The 22,956-nt window shown below is 35.5% G+C and overlaps 3 protein-coding genes across 5 annotated transcripts in view; 2 read left to right on the top strand and 1 right to left on the bottom strand.

Annotated features, from left to right (window-relative positions):
* Positions 1 to 6,233, top strand: part of LOC113233504 — a 33,776-nt gene extending 27,543 nt beyond the window's left edge. Inside the window, exons 19-21 of the mRNA XM_026468631.1 lie at positions 568 to 728; positions 3,568 to 3,779; positions 5,842 to 6,233. Coding sequence (XP_026324416.1) covers positions 568 to 728; positions 3,568 to 3,779; positions 5,842 to 5,940 — 472 coding nt within the window. The 3' untranslated portion in view covers positions 5,941 to 6,233. The remainder of the gene's footprint in view (positions 1 to 567; positions 729 to 3,567; positions 3,780 to 5,841) is intronic.
* Positions 6,234 to 10,718: 4,485 nt separating this feature from the next.
* Positions 10,719 to 22,956, top strand: part of LOC113235252 (venom dipeptidyl peptidase 4-like) — a 35,817-nt gene continuing 23,579 nt past the window's right edge. For 2 of the 3 annotated variants that reach the window (XM_026470910.1, XM_026470893.1), the window contains exon 1: positions 10,719 to 10,844. In XM_026470910.1, the coding sequence (XP_026326695.1) occupies positions 10,824 to 10,844 (21 nt within the window). In that variant the 5' untranslated portion in view covers positions 10,719 to 10,823. The remainder of the gene's footprint in view (positions 10,845 to 22,956) is intronic. The other variant, XM_026470903.1, reaches the window with a different exon arrangement.
* On the bottom strand, positions 18,216 to 22,632 carry LOC113235278 (alpha-L-fucosidase-like). Its single transcript, XM_026470934.1, has 5 exons — positions 22,344 to 22,632; positions 20,804 to 20,936; positions 20,218 to 20,693; positions 19,935 to 20,075; positions 18,216 to 18,734 (listed from the first exon to the last, which is right to left on the bottom strand). Exons 1-5 carry the CDS (start codon positions 22,630 to 22,632, stop codon positions 18,322 to 18,324), a joined length of 1,452 nt encoding a protein of 483 aa, XP_026326719.1. The 3' UTR covers positions 18,216 to 18,321.

Genomic DNA, 22,956 nt, shown 5'->3' with positions numbered 1-22,956 from the left:
TGGAGACATTAGTTCAAGAATAAATAATAAACAAAATAAAAAGGATTCCATTATTATGTTATTAAGTTACTAAAAAACTACATAACGGTTTAAAATATCGATAACAACCAAACAAAAAGTCAACAAAAAACCATAAAATCAACAGCTACGAAACGAAATTAGAACAATTACTCCAAAAGCATCACGCAAAGCTCAAAACAAAAGAAAAGAACCCGCATACAAGGTACTTGTCGATTCTATGGTGTAAATCTATGGATCTATGGAAAAATTGAAACAATTTTTGTTTCTTTTGGTCTATTAAAACAAATTTACTATTTTTTTGTAACTTGATTGAGAGTAAATTAAAAGTAACATAAAAATTTGAAATGTCACAGTACTCATCATGCGAAATGGATTATAATACATTCATCTATCTGGTGTAATTGCAATGACACCAGATAGATGGCGCCAGCACATTTTAAAAATCAATGTTCGTGTAGTCTGTAGAAGAAATGTTGTTTAAAAATGTTAAACATGGCGAAGGTCAAAATCTAACTTGTTAGTCTGTACACATGTATCTTGCTACAGACAAGTTCTACAACAATTCCCGGTCATCGACCAAAGCAGAATCGGCATATGGGGTCACAGTTACGGGGGATATGCGACGCTGCTCACTCTATTACACGATGACGAACATCTCTTCAGCTGCGGTGTCTCTGGAGCCCCTGTCACTTCTTGGCTGTATTACAGTGAGTAGTGTATAAAGTTAGTTTGATTATTGAGGAGCTGAAAAGGTATAGGGAACACTGCTTCAATTAGTGCGAACTACAACATTCGTCTTCCTCATTTTCTTCCAATGATTTTTTAGAAAATATTATCGCACAATATGTCTGTTTTAATCCATTTTGCAGTAAAATTAAACAAACCGGTGTGGTTAAAGCAATCACTCTATCCATTTATTGTAAGTGACATTTTTACGTATATTTTGAAGATTTCAACTTGATGTCTCATCACTTTTGCCAACAATATTAATTTGAACTTAAAATTGTTATAATTATTAATACAAAGATCGAACACTCAGAAAAAATTCCCTCGATGTGGCCGGATTTGAACCGACGTCTTCTAGCTTACCGTGGCAGACGCTATACCAACTAAGCCACGGAACGAACCAGCGGACTTCACGAATTTTTCTATGTGCTTGCGTCGTATCTTTGTATTTGGTTGTATCAACGACTTTTTAGTCGTAGCGCCATCTATGAGAAATCTATGAAAGTTTTATCACCCAGTTAGATATCTTTACAGCTCTGGCGAAAAACCAAATACAAAGATACGACGCAAGCATATAGAAAAATTCGTGAAGTCCGCTGGTTCGTTCCCTTACGTATGTTCCGTTAGCTAGATGTAGTCGGTTGGAATCCGGCCGGATCGAAGGAATTTTTTGTGAGTGTTCGATCTTTGTATTAATAATTATAACAAACTAGTGGAATCATTTCACAAAAAATAATTGAACATCAATTCAATAAAAATTTAAAAACTTAAAATCGTATTTGGAAAATGTTAGAACAAAAGTGAGATTGTTTGTTGCATAGTGCTGTACGAAGAAACATTCGGTTCATTCCATTAAAGTTTTGTAATCGATTAGTAAATCGAATATTTCAAACACAATCGAGTACTTACTCGTCTACATCTAAGTAAGGATTTTAAATTTAAATTTACTTTTATGGGTCATGTAAGAAAAACCACTTTTACACCATGTACTAATAATATGTGTGTATGAAAATAACACTCGGTATTGTGTCACATATTTTTGGTCAGTACTCAGCAGCGAAAACGCAAAAAACCTTTTTTTTTTCAGAAAAAATTGTGGGATTTTATTTTTACAATTTTCATGCAAATTATTTTTTAGTTTATTACGTTTTTATTTTCTTAATTATTTGTTATTGTTTAAGCTGATGACTCTATAGCCAAAGCTCAATAAAATTAAAATAAATAAAAAATCGCAACAAAACTGTTATTCCAACTGATTCAATTAAACAAATCGATTCATACAATTAACTAATTGATTTGTAGTTGGCAGTTCATCTAGTTATCACTAAACTGTGTATTATCAGGTCAGTAGTGAACTTTTTCTGTATAATAGATTGAAATGGATTGATGTTCTATACACTTTCACTGTCTTTGCTTATTCCAGTTAAGGAAAACCACTTCGAAAACTGATAAACATACCTACGTGTTTTAGTGTTGCTCGAAATAAAAATCTACAGCACACAACCTTTTGTAAATGGTATTAAAACATTTAACTTAACTCCCAAATATATTTTCATCTCAAACGCAATATTATTTATTTACCGAACATCTCAAAGCACATTTGTTAAATATGTTGTTATAGCATTCAAGAGTTTTTTGAGGAATATTTGTTGGAATATAAATTGAGGCTATCAGCGCAAAAATGGTGTAAATCATATTTAATTTCTTTATCTAATGACTCTAAAGTACACAATTTATTATATATTTGAATGCTATTTTGATTTGAAAAATTAAATATTTTCTATACATGAAAATGGCATCCAAATGTAACTATGTACTTTAGTATCATTTAAAGTAATATTGTAGAAAAATAAATTCAGAATGGGTTACACCACTTTTACGCTGATTAATTGTAATTGTTATACTGCCCTCGGAACAAAAAAGGCAGAACTATGTGTAATTTATACAACAGTTGTGCCTTTTTTCGTTACGAGGGCAGTAAATTTTTGTAAGTTTTATTTAAAAAAAATCTATGTCACGTTGGTACTATTTAAATTTAAATGATTTTTCACATAATTATGTAACATAATGTAAGCATAAGCAATTAATGTGCATTTTTTTAATGAAAGGAGTCCCAAAGGTGTTACAAGTAATAAAAATACGGGCCTATGTAGTTTTTATACTTAGATAATATAGAAGTAAATCTCCCAATTTCCAAACTGATTTGACTAATGTTAAGGTATATTACGGTCCCATATTACCTAATGACATCGAGCATATAACCAGAAATAGATACGAAATGTCATTTAATTTGTTTGAAAACTATTTTGCCATATCATTGCTGTGACAACTGCGCTCCGATTGGCCAGCCCGAATTCGAAACAATTGACGGGTGTCGTCAATGGGTGTCGTCAACTGTGTCACTTCAAATCGACCGGTTAACTTGAGCTTTGCTATAATGGACGAAAATCGCAAAATTACATCTTTAATTACCGATGAAATGTGATTCCGTTTGTTTTGTAATGAGACGTATTGCTGTTTTTCCCACCATATAGAACAGCACGGCATTGTTAGAGATATTATCTTTATTACAATAAATACAGAATATTTTTTGGAATATACGGAGACGTACACACAGGTCAGTAGTTGGCCTGTCTATATTTCTGTGCAAACGAGAATTGACATTTATAAGAGCTGTATCGCTAATATGTTACCAGGAATATATGGCCCTTATTTCGTCTCTATTTTCGGTTATATACTCTATGCCTAATGATCATCATTAATATCAAATCTGTAATAGATTCATCGTGATCGTAATTATTATGTATTATTTTGTTAAAGATACTATGTACACGGAACGCTACATGGGGCGACCTACTGAAGAGGACAATCTAAAGGGATATGAAGCCGGTGACGTTACATTGCTAGCAAAAAAACTGGAAGGTCATGATTTCTACATCATGCACGGCAATGCAGACGACAACGTGCATTATCAGAACGCAGCTAAGTTGATGACGGCGTTGCAGGAACTCAATATTCCTTTTGAACAGATGGTGAGCAGTTATGATACATGATACATTGTACAAGTAGCAGTAGAGCTCCTTGTGAAAGAGTTCGTCTAGGTTAAAAAAAAAAAAAAAAGTACTGCCACCGTACGTATTCTGCCGCCAAGCAGTAATGCCTTATTACGTATTACTGTGTTCCAGTTTTGAAGGGTAAGGGTGCTGGTGAAGTTACAGGCACATAGAACTTGTCAACTTATATCTCAGAGTGACATGCGCAGTGGTAGTGCTCCTCAGATCGTTGCAATTTAAAACTCTGAGTGGTACTGTAACTGTTATGTAAGGCGTGTAGCTTACCATCAGGCGCACGACTTGTTCGTCCCGTCGACAGGTCCCGTGACGTTATTAAATAAAATGTTACTACCATTCTGTCCTACTTGTTACAACTAACGCAAATGCATTTTGGTAATATTTGAGATATTGGTTCCTAAAGTTTTATTGTGACCTAAAAAATGTCAAATACGTTTATTTTGTTTAACAATGCAACTGAAACTAAATAAAATATTAAAACTGATTACAGAGGGTTGTAGGTAACATTTCGCAGATCCCAGATGTGTTAATAACTCAATGTGGTTAAAAATGTCTGTTTAGAGATGGGCAGTGAGTTAAAACCCAATCAACTCGCCCGGGTTTTAACCGGATTTTTACTCAAAGCGTCGTGTCTTAATCAATTTCTGCCCAAAATCTTAGGCGGAAACAGTGAATACGGATTTTGGTGTAGATTCAAACTTATTACAAAATTTCGATGTAATAAATCAATTTTAGATGAAAATAAGACAACTCAACACAATACCTACGTTGCAATCCTGTGAATTCTTACTAACTTCTTGCGAAACGATTCAATAGAAAGGCAAATCGATCCGTCTAGATAGGAAAGCAATAAACATTTTGTAATAATACCTAATATTTGTACAAAGCTCGATTTACGACAAAGAGTTAGTTGTAAATAGTGTTTAGCCTCGATTACGGACGTGAATGATTTTAACTCGATACATAAACCTTTTTATTAACAAAACGCCGGATAAAAACCCGGGCGCTTGCCCATATCTGACTACGTCGGTTATGATAAGGAGGGCAACATACTACTCAGTAGGTACTGAGACGACCTCTGGATAGTAATTGTTGGTTTACATAAATTAAATACAAAGTGGTAAGCAAAAGCACATTACCAGTGTTTTGTGGAAAGGGAGACAGCACCATTTCGAAAAAAAAATCAAGGGAGCATGTTTTAGTTTTTCACGACTGTTTTAAAATATTACGTCCTGCACCCTGTTCAATTTTAAAACTTAAACTTAATTAAAACCAAAATTGAATTTTAAAACAGGACGTAAATATTTTAAAATAGTCTTTGAAACCTAGAACATGCTCCCCTGAAAAGTTTTTCGACATGGTGTTTTCACCCTTTCTACAAAACGCCGACGACATAATCGTGGCATATTTGATGATTGATATACATCTTTGAATATGCTGAACTCACCAAACAAAGTACTTCTACTTATCACTTATTACTTTATACGTATAAACCGGCCGTCATGAAGGCCAACATGTTGCAAGTGACAAATGCTATGCCTGTAGTAGAAATTTTTTTTTTTTAAATTGTACATGGCAAGGTTTCACATGCCGTTTGTACAGAATTATTGTATCTTATGTGTTATTTTGAACAAAGAACCCTAAAAAGCAACATTTCGAGAAATAGACATTTAACTTTTGATCTAGGTTTATGCGTTTCATACAAATATTACAGTAATGGATGTTTGTAATTTTATTTTATAAGTATCTATGGTATATTTCGTAATAATTAACATCAATCAGAGAGTCGTATTTGTGAAGAAAAACGGGAAAATCTCTAGTTACGATCCTTTGCTATCCGTGCAAATGTCGTAACTTGAGAATACGACTGTATGCGTGGCTTAAACTTTAATTATAATATTAAACAAGGTGTCGTATGTCAACATACTACTTTTTGTGGTAGTATTTTATACTAGGGTAATCTTAGAGCTGTGTTCCATGACTCTTAGCCCACATTATTATATCGGTTTAATATCTTTCGCAGTCCTACCCTGACGAAGCACACAGTTTGGCGGGCGTCAACATGCATCGGTACCACGCTATGGACCGCTACTGGAACAGATGTCTGCGGCTGCGCGTGTAGGTGTACAGTTGTAAAATGCACAATAAATTTTCATAATATTACCGCTAATCAGACGTTCAGCACATGCTGATGTATTCAAATTAACAATACGACATAACATTAAATTTTTGTACTTGTGGTAGTGTGTGACCGTGGTGCGCACAAAAACTGTCGCAATATGGTACTAGTCTTTTGTTTTACCCATCGTGAGAAGTGTTCAAAATTCAACAAGGATACGGAGGCTGACGAATCATGACGACACCGACACCGACGAACACCGACATCGACTATTATCAAGCAACATGTAATGAACTGGATATATAAACATATTTATGTCACAAATTTTTATTTTTTAAATATTATTATTTGTATATATTTTTAATTACACCTAATTTTAATGTTAAGTGTAAAAATAATAATAAACTGTTTTCTATACACTTTGGTTTGCTTTCATTATCTGTGTTTATACAGTAGCCGTGAACATTTCAAACTGACGTTTTGAGCCATAAAATTACGTACTGTAACGAATTACGAGCCATTTTGCTTCGCTCGCATTCTGCAAAATTTTATAGGTGACAAATGGTTGTATAATACATAAGGCATAGATTAAAGGAATTGAACAATTTTAAATTTTACGTTTTGGGTCGTAGAGAAATAAAGGTTTTGAGGTCAAATGAACCATTATCTTTTGTCTTATTTTTAATAAGGTCTTGTAGGATTCTGGGATTAGGGGTGAATGCTAAAAACAATTTTCATATAAAAAATAATGAGGGCACGGCACCTGTGGGTTAAATTAAACATTCAGGACTGTTGCGTATTCCATATTTCAAGATTCTACATATTAATAATGTTTCTAAATTGGTAAATTTTATGCAAGAAGTAGAATTTTTGCATGTCACAGATGTAGAAAAACGTATGAAAAGTAATATGAAGATTTTGTGTTCGACATCCATTTCTCATTTTTCATTCGGACCCACGGGGACTTAAGTATCCGAAGTAGAAACAAATAAAATTTATATACAAAAAAGTTACCGCAGCAGTTGTGGAATTGCGTCAGGAGATTGAAAGATACTACAATATCATCATTCAGCCATACGACGCCCACTGCTGGGCATAGGCCTCCCCCAACGATCTCCACGACGATCGGTCCTGCACTGCCCGCATCCATCGGCTTCCCGCGACCTCCACCAGATCGTCGGTCCACCTGGTGGAGGGCCTACCCACTGAGCGTCGTCCGGTGCGCGGTCGCCATTGAAGAACCTTTCCGCCCCAACGGCCATCGGTTCTCCTAGCTATGTGCCACGCCCACTGCCACTTCAGCTGAGCAATTCTTCGAGCTATGTCGGTTACCTTAGTTCTCCTACGGATTTCCTCATTTCTGATTCTATCACGCAGGGAAATACCGAGCATCGCTCTCTCCATTGCCCGCTGAGTGACCTTGAGCCTTCTTATGAGGCCCATAGTGAGGGACCACGTTTCTGATCCATATGTGATCACTGGCAACACACACTGGTCAAAGACTTTCGCCTTGACTACAATATAGTAATATAGAATAAATGATTCGAGTGAGAATTATCCATTAATTTTACACAACGCAAGAAAACGTAACACTATACTATATGTTACCAGGGTTTTTAGAGATCATCATTCAGTAATATTAACGTACTTACCTATTTCTACCGCAATAATGTGAGCATTACTGCGTTCCGGTTTTGAAGGGTAAGAAGGGTGCTGGTGAAATTACAGGCACATAGGACTAGTCAACTTATGTCGTTGGGTGACGAGCGCTGCGGCAAAAAATTATTCATAGTACAATTTTTTGATGCACACTTTTATCAACACTTTAACGTCAGGCGTTGACAGATGGGATAGACTGGGAATTATTGTACTTAAACGTAATCACTATATTTCGTCCAATAAGTTCAACTTTGAAAGTTGTACCTAGTTGAACTAATTGGAATATTTGTGTCCGATTAGTTTAACTGATTGAACTTATAGTTGAACTTAGTGGAATAGACCATATTTATCTATTATAAATATCTGGTATTGTTATGTAATTGGTATTTCTCCTATGCAATATCTAGATGAGAATTTAAGGTGTTCAATTCTTCCACTAAATAGTTCTGTATCAGTTACATGACATAAAGGTTACATAAAATTATTGAAACCGATCATAAGGTACTTGAACCTGTTCGTCGACACATTTTATTACTTTACATAGACTCTGATGAAATATCTCTGTATTTATCAAATTATTTCTGGCCTCGACTTATTCCAAATCTATTTGAGCATAACAGTTATGGCAATCATCATATCTAAGAAAACACGAATGGGCAATCAGTATTCCAACTAAATAATAAATGATACATAAGTTGTCTGACATAAAACAGCGGTTTATTAACCCGCCGTCTAGTGATCTTTAACTCGTATGTTAGTGAGGCTGCTGCAGTATGCAGTAGAGTGACGACCGTTAAAAGTGAAAGGAACTGAACATGGCCGATCACGATTGTATAATCGAATACACAAACTTGACTTGCAGAATGCAAAATGCAAAATAATTTAACTTATTTGTTTATTTATGCGATGAAAGTAGAACAGTGACTTATTGGATTTTTCTCACAGAAGTTGCTTAAACAGGACTCGGATTTTTCATCCTATAGGGGTTGTAGATATTTTTGATCAAAATCAATTGAGAAGACACATCCAGCTGGAATGCTAGTAATGAATGGATGTGAAATGGGGCGGGCCGAGTAAACATAATATTTTTTATTTACTAAAACCGACTACATGTCGATTTTTAACCGACTTAAAAAAGGTGGAGGGCCTCAATTTGACTGTGTATTTTTTTGTTGTGCGTATGTTACGCGATTTCTCCGACATTTGTGAATTGATTTCGATGATTCTTTTTTTTTTGTTATAAAGAGGGTACCTCAGTAGTGGTCTCATTCAAATTTGAAGAAAATACTCCGCCTCTAAAGATGGCAAATTAGGGTAAATGAATCAGGTTTACTGGATTTCACCCAGTTTCCGACTACCGCTAACCGATTTCAATAAAACTTGGCAAATAGATGTAATTCCACAAACCTTCGAGGTCGGGTATTTTATTTTTTAAGATATTTACCTACGTACATAAACTATTTAAATTTCAAATACTAGACTATAGTTACTATGGAAAAAGGTACAGGGTCAAGAGCACGTCAAGCTTGACACTTAAGACTTAAATCCAACTCTATGCCGCTTACGATAAGAACTGTTCAAATACAAAGCGTCAAGCTTGACGTGCTTTTGACTGTACACCAGTGGCTGGCCACGCGTCTATCCTAAGGAACAGGTAGATATTTGAATTATAGAGTCTCAATGTGAGTTTAGGACTACACATATCAGTTTTAAGAGCGCAGAAAATTTCAAAATAACAAATTCGCAACATTGCACTTACATTTTGCACGTTCTACTACTATTGCTTTATTTAGTTCGGTATTTCGTGTGTTGATAAAAAATGCTCACTGGAAAGCAATTTACTGCAATATAGCTCTCTAAGTTGCATCTGGGCTTTATCAAGTATTCCGCACTTATTTCCTTTTTCTCAGACCATGCAAAAAGAAACATTTTTAATATCTACACATCTTCCTTATTCATTTTCCTGTTTGTTTATGTTCACCAGAAAGCTACTATCTTGTTGGTATTATACAAATCCGCTAACTTGTGCTGCTGGTACGTATGTACGAGATTGCATAATGTAGACTTACGGACGTGATACTTTATCACTCTTGTTTGAATCATATCGTAATGTGATATTGATATTTTTATTGCAAATTTATTGTGTGTTACGAAACATAATGTTTAACGATTACTTTACTGGTCCACGGACTTACGCGTACACTATTTCGTGACGCAGGATTACGACCGTAACTTATCATAAAAGTTCACGTCCCTGAGTTTGTCTCGGCTCATCTTGTAATTGTTTGGTCATTGACCGATAGTGACCTCACCGTTAAGTGTTTTTACCTCTTTATACGTTAGAAAGGTCTTGTATAACAGACCATATTTTCGAACGAAATTGGTCCGTTTGGCAATAGTTACGTCAGCACATACGTTATGGATCTAAGCTGCCGAGTATAAGTCCAAATGTGTTAAACGTTGACAGGTAGCTATGGTGAGAATTGAAGTATCTTATACAAATACAATATTAGATATTTACTTTAAAAACAATGATGCTCTCATTGTTATTCATTTAAAAGGGTTGGTATCGTACTGTTTAGGATTTTTTCTAACAATTTTTACGTATGTTATGTATATTTAAAGCTGCACGAATTTTGTGAAAAACACGGCTTCTTTTTCAGATTCTGTCTAAACCAAGCATTTTATTTGTTTATTTACTAAAACTTTCTTGCACGATGCGATAAAGTACGATGGACTTAATTAATGTCATAAATCATAATTCTCACTCAACTACTCTGGGACAAGCAGAAGAAAAAAAACAATAACAAAGTGAATTTTGATTTAATTGCTGTAAGGCGGATCAGGAAGAAGTAGTAACTAAGGTCCCTGACCTACTTCTACGGCCCTAGTATTTTCCGGTCTGGTGCGGATGTGCCTTCGTTTCGCTATCCGTGACATTTTGACTGTACACAGTACCTTCTAATAGTTAAACGGGTTTGTATTAATTGGCGGGTGATGTTGACTCTTGGAAGTTTTAATTGTTGTGAAGTGCGTGGTGACTGTGTTAGTGAGCGTGAAGTGGTTGTGCGCACGGGCGCGGGCAGTCAGTCGGTGACCGCATTAGCGAGGCTGTGCGCGCGCGAGTTGAGGCCCGGCGAGTTGTATCACGCGTCTGATTGGACCACTTAAATTTCATTTAGGATTGAGAAGGACAGGACTTGGCAACTTGCCAGTAGCCCACTAACATGTCGTATATTAAAACAATGGTAAGTATATGTTTGTGATTGCCTTTGAAATTAGCGTACATATAGCAAGTTGCGGTGTATTTTTTAAGTTGTCATTAAATTATGTATATCACTGCGTAACGTTTATCGGCAATCTTAGTAAATAAAAAAAAACTATATTAATACCTGTAATAATACATAATATAAATTACCTATTGCCATTGAGTGCTTTTTAAAAATGTTAAGGAAACATTTAAACAACAAAAATTGTTATCGCTAACAATTCTTGTTGCGGTACGTAATGTATAGCAAAAATTTAATTTCCCTTCTTCGCTACATTTTTTTAAATTATCGGCAGTTTATACAGGGCGGTACAAAAAAGGTCATAACATATTTAGCTGTTGATCGTATTATGATATTAAACTACTAAAGTATCTACACCATTCAGTGACATATAGTTTGCGACATAAAAGTGTCAATGCAACTAATCCTAATCTTAATATTGAGAACCGGATTCTCCGTATCCGTTCTTACGATATCTAAAATGTGCATGGTTTTACCTATTCCATATTTAGAAAAAGTATATCAATTTACTTACACCTTGTAACGTTAACGCATGCTGAGATACAGTATGATAGGTCCTTGGTTGGGAAGCTGATTTTGTTTAGCTGCTGTTCAGGGTTACTTCAAATAATTTTCATGCAAAATGAACAATGCTCTGCCACCTGCTGTAGGAGGGTTACTATTATAATCGAATCGTCACATTGTCGAGAACGACGAAAATGTTATGTTCCCGGTATGCAGGTTTCTTTGAATTTGTGCTATGTTATTCTTGTATATTTTTGATTCTTAATTAAATAAAAAATGAAATTATCATAGCCTAGCACTAAGGAAACCCTGTGTCGCGGGTGCTATGGACCACACACATAGAACACCACAAATTACACCCAAACTAAGGAGTGAAATAAATGAAGGCCATACAAATATTTCTGCCGGCCCGGGAATCGCACATGAGACCTCTGCGTTTCAGACGAGCATGGTAACCGTTCGGCCACGAAAGCAGTTAATCACATTAGTTACATTATACATACTTGGTTGTTTACTGCTGATTCATTCATGTTTCGGATTCATTGGTCTTCTTGTGAACTTACCTTTGATTTTATAAATTGTTCAATGTATGTAGTGTTAGCAACAAAAAATATATCATTGCAAAAGTTTTATTTTGACTTTTCGTATTGGTTTGGAAGGGTAAGGGTGCAGGTGAAATTACAGTCATATGGGACTTGTCAACGTATGTCTCAGGGCGCAGTGACAGTGCCCCTAAGATCTTTGCGCGATTTAAAGCTGTGAGAGTCCATATTAGCCAAATTATCCCATTAATACAAATGCCTTGGTGGCCATTACCATCCTGGTCTGTCACGCAGACGTTTGTATGGCCTACGTTTATTTTTCTCGTGAGTTTGGGTATTTTTGGGTATTTTGGGGAATTTGTGGTTGTCTATATGTGTGGCCATGGCATCCGCGACACAGGGTTTCCCTAGTGCGGTGCTATTAGTGTGTATGCGTTTTTTATTTATTTATTAATTATTTATGCCTATTGGTTTCGCGTTGACATGTGACTAAGAATAAAGCGGAAATCTTTAATTGGCTGTATGTTTTTTTCCCTGTTTTTTAAATATTTTGAAACATTTGGTTTTCCATGAATACATTTATTCATTTATTTACTAAAAGGAAGACCAACTGCTTAAAACTAAATTAAATTATAATATTAACAACTGAGAGCAAATTACAGATCCTCACAAACAGAAATATAATAAGGGACCTAGATCCACAATTCAACTAACTTATTACATAAAACATCAAAAGATCACTGCAGCTGCAGTATTAAGCGTCACTATGAGTCAAAGAAGTAGGCACCCTCTCAGTGCTCCCCTTGCTGAAATCACACTCGTATTGAAATGATCCACATCAAAAGTATTACATAAAATGTAAATTTATTGCTTGGACGCATTGACTTACAAATAAAGTCAATGCTTGGACGCCATATAAACTCGTAAATAAATAAATAAAGAAGAGGTTGTAAGTCGATCATGTGGATTAGAGTATATGTCACTTATTTTCATATAGAGAAATTACGTAGAAAAGATTGAAGCTCCTGTCTATTGTACTGTAACAGATGTATCTTCATTATGAGAAACATCACTTAATATATTATCATACCGAGTAGAGATTATAGGTTTTATGCAAAACATATGAAACAAAAAGGCATTCAAACAGTGTTCCAGATTGGAACGATTTATTTCTGTTATAAGGTGCCGAGGGTTATTAAATAACATAAATTATGTTCTTTTTCTTTCTAACCTATGATAATGAAATTGTATTGTGTTTATTACACGTGCGTGCAACATCGGGTTTAAGGTACCAATGTTTTTTTCACACGTTGTGTTTCATAGATAATCCATATGTACTTACTTTACTCGAAACCTCTGAATATGGTATTTCTATAATCAAAACTGTTGTTCTGCCACTTTAAGCATTTCACATAATTGTGCTAAGGTCGCATACAAACCAGCGGAACTGCTGGAATTGTATGGGAAGTTAAAAAAATATCGTTAGAATTTTAGAAGATCTAGAACAAAAGTTCTGTTACGTTGTATAAACGTAATAATAAAAGTTCCGGTTTTGTAAAAATACAGCTACGAGCTATATACAAAGTTTGCGTTTATTCCTATAAAGGAGAAATAATATTTGCAAGATCTACCAGAAGGCTCCTTGTAAATGATTTCGTCCATGGAAGTACTGCCACCTTAGGTACCTCTTTATGCCGCCAAGCAGTAAAGTGAACATTACTGTGTTCCAGTATTGAATGGTAAAGGCGCTGGTGAAATTACAGGCATATGGGAATTGTACACTTTCAAAGCTCTGAGTGACACTGTAACTGCTATAGACAGGTGTGTCGCTTACACGAGGCGCACGACTTGTTCGTCACTTAGTATCATAAAAGCGAATCTATTTACCTGAAACTTAATATAAATATTCTTCAAAACTGATAAAGAAAAATAAAATCTTATTTTTCTATACTATTCAATTCAGTGAACCAATGCAATGAGTTAAAGGAAATTCATATCCCTGAGTCTATTACCCTAAACTTGGTGTGAATACACTCCAAAACAATTTGTTTTTTAATTACCGTAAGTGAGGAAGAATGGAGACATGGAGTGCTGAACTTGGTAGCATAAATCGAAATTGTAGTTTATTGTTTCTCGATACTACCCCAGAAAACGGATGCAGCTGGGTATTAGTTTATTGACATAAATGGATTATAATACAGTTTAGAAAAGTGGTTTTTTTCTTGCTATTATACTTTCCCCTACAACATACCTAAAACCTAAGCACCTAGCTCTTATCGGTATTGTTGAATATTTCCTACCCAAGAAATAATATAGACCAAATAATATGCCACAACAGCCATAATTACAAAACTATTAAAGATAAATGACACCGGTTCACTATCGAAAGTTAGTTCAAACGGGTTTGTGTTTATTTGCTCTTAACCTTCACAGATATTTTACATTTGTTGTCAATTATATTTGAATTACTTACTTCGATGGCCCAGCGAACTGAAAAACATTTTGGCCTCCGACACCAAAGTACGCTATTTTAGTGCCAATTGCTACCATTCGGGCACATTCAATTTCTTCAGGTCTTTGGCGTCTCCATCATTCCAACGATATCTTGGACGGCCAACTAGGCGAGGACCCGTAGGTTGCAAATTCACTCTTTTGTATTTAAATTGCAATAATAATTTTTCTTCTGCACTCAGAATGCATGGAAAATTCAAAATATTAAATATGATTATTTACCATGTATTCTTAGTACAAAAGTAAAGTTGTAAATAAAATATTATAATACAATTAACAACAAAAATAAATCTCTATAGCAAATAGAAATAAAACCCTTTGAACTGCCTGTAGATCAGTTTTTTTTGTGTTAAGCAGCCGATATTCGCCCAAGTCATAACATCCCTAAAAATCAAGGAAAACAATTCTACAATTCCTTGCTGCCGGACATTGGGGAAATACTCAAACCCCCAAATGAGTTATTTTTCAACTCCATTCCCCACAAAATCCCCAATCAAATTTGTAATTCCCCAGTCATTTTATTAAGTATTTAAATATTTATAGTTTTACGAAGTAGCCTAAGAGGCGAAAAATCGCTTAATCTGGCAAGACTGCTTTAGATAGTGAACCGGTGTCATTCTCATAGGCTCAACTCACACTGGCGCAGATTCGAAGCGTCGCGACGCGTCATGTTTTTCGCCTATAGTATATTCATCTCTATTTTCCCATGATTAAGGTACAAATTTGTGTTATGCAAATATGGAAACGGGCGTCGACGTGCGTCTACGCTTGACTGCAGGCGAGCGGCTTCGCGCGTCGACGCGCGTCTCTTGAGCACATTATCAGCCATCATCAGTATCGCCAAGCGTTGTAGTTAAAAACAGAACGCGACGCGACGTTTCGACTCAGCGCCAGTGTGAGTTGAGCCTTAAATAGTTTTCTCATTACGATTGATCTTCGGATGTATTAACACTGATAACCCAGGTTTTAGGTATATTGTAGAGGAAAGTATTATAGAAAGTGATATTAAATGTAAAATTTTTCTATTACACAGATATTTATATTACACAGATTTAGTTTACTACGACATGTATAAAAACATGTTATATATCATTTTAAGCTTAACGACAACAATAAGTAGTTTTCGACTGGTTTTGGTTCACTTTTGGTTTCACTCGACAAAATGATTTTCGATTTTACTAATACTCGCAGATACTCGTATGCTAATTTAGATCTTCTATGCTGTTATAACATTTATAAGACATTGTATCTACAATGTCTCGTTGTTTGAAAAAACATAAAAAGAGTAAACAATAATATTTTATTTCAAGCTAGTTAACGACAACAAGAAGTAGTTTACGGCTGGTTGCACTTTTGGTTTTATTCGACAAATTGATCTTCGATCTTACTAACGGTCTCAGATATGATAATTTAGTTTTTTTTGCTATTATAACGTTGTATAAAAATGTACCTAGATGTACCTGTACCTAAATATACTTCTAATTGTCTATAGAAATATAAAAAAGTAAACAAGTAATAGTTATTTTATTTTATGCTAGTTAACGACAACAATAAGTAGTTTTACGACGGGTTGCACTTTTAGTTTTATTCGACAAAAAGCAGTCTTTGATCTTACTAACACTCGCAGATTACTCTATTTTAGTTCTATAATATTTTAACATTGTGTAAAATCTTTTACAATATCGAGTTTAAAATAAACATCAAAAGCGTAAACAAGTTACACATTGTTTCAACAATAACTAGTAGTTTCACGATTGATTGCACTTTTGATTTCATCCGACAAAATGATCTTTGATTTTACTAACCCTCACGATCGTGGTAATCAATAATAAAGTTTTTCTGTATACTTATTAATAGTATAAAAGATTGTACTTTCAATATTTAGTTGTTTAAAAAAAAAGACTAAATAAGTAAAATTTTATTGCAAGGTAGTTAACTACGAGTATAAATAGTTTCACGACTGGTTGCACTTTTGTTATCATTAGATAAATTGATCTTCGATCTAATTATGACGTGCTGTGAGATGTGGCGATTTGTGTTTTACGTACTTATAACATTGTATATGTAATTTGTACTTTCAACACCCAGGCAGTTACTGTGGTATCATCATCTTTATTTATTTCCTCGAGGAGTACTTCCGTCACATCATTTCTAATGTTACTCTGTAAATCATAGGTTTTGGTGTTTTTATTTAACATTCCCATATATATATTTAACTCTTACGCATGATTACCACTAAATAGGTAAACCACTATTGTAACAATAGTAGGTATGTATGTGTATGGCTTTTAAAAAACTTTAAACATAAATGTACATTATTTTGTAGTGGGTAAACTAGATGAGTCAGAAAGCCTAGCAGTTCTCGCTCTATAAGTACAAGACCAGGAGGTCCCGTTTTCAATTCTCGGAATTACCAATTTGGGAACTGAATTTTATCACGGATATATTTATTACGGAGATCGAGAATAGACCCCCTGATGGTTCAGCGGGTCTATTCTCGATCTGACATCCGTCCGAAACAATTACTGTCAAATAAGTAATATTCGACAAAATTAAAAGACAAGTATCAAATATGAAGCTTCATTCCCATCACGCGTTTTTTCATTTGGTCAATTGCTTATTTGGCAGTAATTGTTTCGGACGGATATCGGACGGAGGTCGAGAGTAGACCCCCTGGTTTGGACGTTCTGGATCGGTGATCGGCCAACTCATTTGTCTACAGACTCAGATATCAACAGTATGACAGATTGAATAACATTTGAGAGCCAATTTTTTAAACTTAAACTGTATGTACCTACTAAAATTGTTGTTAACTTAATTGAGGTACTCCTAAACTGCTAAGAATATCCTCAATCTGATCTTTTTATTGTTTTATAATATCAAGTGACGGGACGAACAAATCGTGCGCCTCATGGTGAGCTACACGCCTGTCCATAACAGTTGCAGCGCCACTCAGAGCTATAAATCGCAAACTGTCACTGCGTCCATCAGCCTGAGACATAAGTTGACAAGTCCCATGTGAAATGAAACTATTTTTCCGTATGAATCCATGTTTCGTCACCTGTTACGTTGTTGTTATGTCCCACACCAAATTTGACGACCCTTCGTTGAATCTGGTTAGAATGGCATTGCACCAAGTGACGCGATCCGTTTTTTGAACCTCAGTCAAAGTGTGTGGGATCCACCGAGAGCACAGCTTTTTCACACCCAAATGTTTGTGTAGTATTGATTGTATTTGACTCATGCCTATGCATAAAGATGCCCGAATCTCATGGTACGTCACATGCCTGTCTGTTTGGTCGTACGGCGCACAGCATCGATATTTTTGTTGTTCACAGTAGTGGACGGGCGACCATCACGAAATTTGTCACTGAGATTCACATGACCGCATTTGCATTCTGAAAACCAGCCATAAATAGTTGTCTTGCATGGTGCTTCATCGTCAAAAGCAGTTTGAAGCCGAGCTAAGCTCCGCTTAGCTGTTAAGTTACACTTAAAGTCGTGAAAATTTACCACCTTAGTCAACAGTCAGTCGCCCGAAACGTTGGTTGGTTAAAAAAACAAATATATGCGATTTAAATCCGGAAAAATAGTTTCATTTCCTATGTGTAACAATTGCGAAAACCTAAGGACTCGATAAGTCCCATGTGCATGTAATTTCACCAATTTACCAATTTGATTGAGGTACGTTTGCTGAAGTTGATCCCTCCCAAGTATCCCATTCACACTTGTTTTGTACACTCATCGGTGTCGGTATTTAGTGGAAGAGCCCCACTCAAGAGGTCAAAATGCCGCATGTGACTCGCGAGTCGCGGTTTGCCGATCACTGTTCAGGGTAATAATAGAGTACAGGTATTTCCTACTTTTAAACCAGACAATTAGTGTGGTTGCCTGCCACAATAATTAACATTATTATTACTTACAGGTACAGGGAAATAGATACCGTCAGGCATTAGAAGTTGAATCGTAATATTTTCATTAACTATGTAAGGAGTCAAACAATATAACTTCAATGTGTCATCGACGGGCCATTTTAGAAATATGGCATAAATTGATGTAATTGTGTCAGATTCTATAGGCGCCATAAGTTTCGATCGCTGGAGTCGTTCAGTTTTGCAAGTGTACCAAACATCTGTGTTACTGAGTTTGTCTTTTTGGAAATGCCAGGGCGAGGTGTTATAAATGGCTTCGCCATTAATTCCCAGCCATTTGCCCAACTTTAGTAGTCTCTTTTGGAATACAGGCAATATAGCTCCATCTTTTGTTGGTCCAACGTTGATCAATGCGTTTCCTTGGGAAATAAAGACAAAATTGATATGATTTTTAATTTTTAATAATTAGACAACATCATATATATTATTCTGAGCCCAAAATAAGTAGTTAAAGCACTTGTGTTATGGAAATCTGAAGACGACGGTATCACAAACACCCAGACCCGAGACAGTATAGAAAAGCTGGAAGAGTGATGAACCCGGGACTTCAGAAATGACGACAATTTGTAAACCGGTATGCAAGCCACTCGACAACGGGGGCCGTCGTTTGGATAATCAATATATAGATTTAAGAAACTTCTTTAAATTCAAACAACATATTAAATATTGGAACAGTAATTAAGAATCGCTAATGAAGAAGCATCAGCTAATGAAGAAATCTTAAAATGTAACGATAACATCGATAATTTTTTTTTATAATAAATACTAAGTGACGAACGAACAAGTATTATGGACAGGCATGTAGCTTACCATCAGGCGCACTACTTGTTCGTCCCGTCACTTGATATTATAAAAAAAAACATTCGCATAAATCTGTTTGGTAATTCTTCTTACATCCAACCGCTCTATATGCCCAAACCACCTCAACATTCTTTTCCCTATTCTAGTGACCACATCCCCTTTCAAGCCACATCTTTCACGTATTATTGTATTCTTCACTCTTGCACTCAACTTTATTCCATCCATCCATTTATATCCACTTTACTCCGCTGATCGTAGATTACATATCTACGATCAGAGGAATAAAGCGGAATAATTCAATATCGCTAAAAATGTCAATTACATTAGTTATGATACGGGTAGAAATCTCATGTCCTTTATTTTAGGCCTTGGGAGCCTAGGCCATAGGTTCCCAAATTTTTTGACTCACCATTCACTTAGGCTAAGATAAAAAAATTTCAAAGTCCACCATCATAAAAAATAATTGAAAACCATTGACTGTAAGTCAATGTTGAAAACATGTATTTTTTACATCAACTGAACACAAAAATCAGAAGGAAAAAGTAGTGTAGTTTATATAGATAATTGAAGTTTTTTCAAATGCGATAATACCCCCTGGACAGAATCAACGCCCCCCAATTACTGCCGAGGCTCCTTGGACTCTTCAGCGCCCATCTTGGGGGTTAAGAATCACTTTGGGAAACTATGGCCTAGGCCTTAGCGAGCACATCAACATACTTTGTAGAAGTACTTTATATACACAATTTCTAATTTGTTACCACCACAGCTCACTGTCGACACAACATATTCCAATATTTCTTCGAAACTTAAAACTTCACTTGATTTCATATTTCTTCTGAAACCCCATGATAACTTGTCTATAGTGAACGCATTTTCCCATTTGTGTGGAAACAGGGTTCCTGGAATATTTATAACATAAGTATAATCTCTTGAGATGGTGCCTAATACAAAAAACATTAGTAACGTTTAAATTCAACTTAAAAAAGTATTGTATTACTTTGTTTATGTGATACATTTAAGGAAAATTAAAATTACGCATACTAGGATTAAATCTGTCTTTACAGTTGAAGAAGTCTCCATATTGACAGTTGGTACCCCAGCCCCACCTGTCGTTGACTACTATCTCATCTTTAACTGGACTCTCATTGTAGAGCCAGGCTACAAGTTCTGGCGATTTCCAGTAGGAATAATTTGCGTCCCAGTCTCCGTCGGCCCATAGCACGGAGGGCGTATACGTGTTGATTAAAAGTTTGATGTCAGGCCAAAGTACGTCTTCAATATAATTTGTAGTAGCATTTGTAGTATTATGTGATTTTATATCGCTTAAGAACAATGTGTTGTTCCATTCTAACAAAGAATAGTAAATACCAAATTTCAACTTGTGACTTCTTACGGCCTCTGAAAGAGCTTTTACGACGTCTATTTTAGGCCCTATGTCCACTGAATTCCAGTTCCCTGGACGGCCAGATGGAAACAAGGTAAACCCGTCGTGATGTTTAGCTGTGAGAACGACGTATCTGAAATGCACGTTAATAAAGGTTTCAATGACCTTTATTCGTATTTATACATCAACAAATTGTTGTTGGGTCGATAAGTCAGAACAATCATTTTATATAAAGATACAAACTTAGCTCCAGATTTTGCGAAAAGTTTTGCCCATTTATTGGGGTTAAAAGAATTAGCTGTGAGGTTTTGTGCAAATTCTTCATACGTAAATCCATGACGGTAATATTTTAAAAAATCGTGTATTTCTCTGTTACCTGAAAAACAATTTGATGTCATGTTCGTTCGACACAGTTAATTTACAGCAAAAGTTAATTAAGGTATTCATCCTAAACGTAAGTGGTAGACATAGTTAAACTGATAGCATTCATTTGGTTACATCGCCGATCTACAAATTTTCTGGGTAAGTGCTATGGTGATTATACTAGGGGAAACACTAAGTTGGGAATTTTGAATTATATTAACTTTTGTACCTCAGTTAGATTATTTTAGTAGCAGTAGAGCTCCTTGAGAAAGAGTTCGTCCAGGGAAGTACTGCCGCCTTACCTGTTTCTGCCGCCAAGCAGTAATGTGAGCATTACTGTGTACCGGTTTGAAAGGGTAAGGGTGCTGGTGAAATTACAGGCACATGGGACTTGTTAACTTAAGTCTCAGGGTGACGGGCGCAGTGGCAGTGCCCTCAAAATCTTTACGATTTAAAGCTCTGAGTGGCACTGTAACTATTATGAACCGGCGTGACGCTTACGGCCAGGTGCACGACTTGTTCGTCGCGTCACTTCGTATTATAAAAAAGAAAAGAAAAATACAAGTGCAATAATAAGTAATTATGTCAAGTAAATGTGTCAAAAACATTAAGCGACACTTTGAAGCGTTCTTATTGTAAACGGCATAGAGTTGAATATAAGTTTTAAGTGCCAAGGTTTACGTGCTCTTGACGCTGCACTAGAAAGGTGTTTTAGCATTGTGAATAAATTATACTTTTTATTAAAAAAAACCGATTTCAACAGTTAGTGGAGTTACATTTATTTGCCAAGTTTTATTGAAATTAGATACCGGGAAGTGCACGAAACCGGATTCGTCCCCTAGTTTTTCACCCTTAAAGGTGGAATATTTTCTTCAAATTTAAATGGGACCAATACTGAAGTACCCTCTTCACAACAAAATAAGAATCATCAACAACGGTTCACAAATGTCGGATCGCGTAACATAAAAAAAAAAGAAAAATACTGCCCAATTGAGGACCTCCTCCCACTTTGAAGGTGGTTAAAAAAGGACAAACATGGAAATTTAATTTATAGAATTAAACTCGATCGTATGTCAGTTCACAATAACGTGAACTGACATACGCTCTCTACAGCACTTACTTATTACTCACTGATTTAATAAAAACACATAATAACGCACACACTCAATAACGCGCACACTTAACATTGCCCCACACTAGGGAAACGCGTCGTGGACACACACATAGACAACCACAAATTACACCCAAACTCATGAGAGAAATAAATGTAGGCCATACAAATATTTCTCCTGTCACGGAAGCAGTTATAACCAGTAATGTATGCAAAATTCTGATAGGCCTAGATTCAATACGTTGTGAGAACTCTGTCATAACCCTTGAACTAACAAATAAAGTAAATCGATTATTACAAAAAAATTACCATTTCGCCAATAATACCAGAACCACTCACTTACACAACCTGGCACAGAATACACGCCCCAATGAACGAAAATGCCAATTTTTGCAGAATCATACCACTGAGGTAAGGGGCGAGTATCTAGATCTTGCCAATTCGGCGAATACACTTTACTGTTCTGCAATACATTCATCTTGATTTTCGTTAAATTTAATGTATTTGTCACGTTTTTAATGTTTAAATTGTCCCTGTTTTCCTGTACTTTTGAGTAAACAAGGTAAACAAAGAAAACAGAAAATTGTAACCATCTCATGATCCTGCAGAAAAATGATTTTTTATTGATATTTCTTTTTTATATATGTATCCAGACAATGACGCTAAATTTATGTATATAGGTTACATTCAAACTATCATTTTTTTTTTATTTGAAAACTACGAAAATTATCTAAAGTAATAAACGCAAATAATTTTTACAGATCCTGCCTGTATCTCTAGCTTTTTACTTAAAGATAAAATGCACTCACAAACGCACGGTAACACACTCCAAACAAATCTCATTTCTTGTGTTTACGAATCAGCAATTGGTTGAAGAACTATTGCCATATTCTTTATTGAAAAAATGTTTTAAACCCTCTCT

Source organism: Hyposmocoma kahamanoa, unplaced genomic scaffold (genome assembly GCF_003589595.1).
Source record: "Hyposmocoma kahamanoa isolate Upper Pololo Valley unplaced genomic scaffold, ASM358959v1 102, whole genome shotgun sequence".
Lineage (NCBI taxonomy): Eukaryota > Metazoa > Arthropoda > Insecta > Lepidoptera > Cosmopterigidae > Hyposmocoma > Hyposmocoma kahamanoa.
The sequence above is the reverse complement of the archived record's forward strand: the minus strand, read 5'-3'. Positions and strand labels throughout refer to the sequence as shown.

Coding starts and splice junctions, on each gene's coding strand:
- LOC113235278 (XM_026470934.1), bottom strand. CDS start 22,632: ATGAGATGGTTACAATTTTCTGTTTTCTTTGTTTACCTTGTTTACTCA. Junction 20,076..20,217: donor TAAAGACAGATTTAATCCTA/GTATGCGTAATT, acceptor TAAATATTCCAG/GAACCCTGTTTCCACACAAA. Junction 18,735..19,934: donor GTCGACAGTGAGCTGTGGTG/GTAACAAATTAG, acceptor TTATTTCCCAAG/GAAACGCATTGATCAACGTT.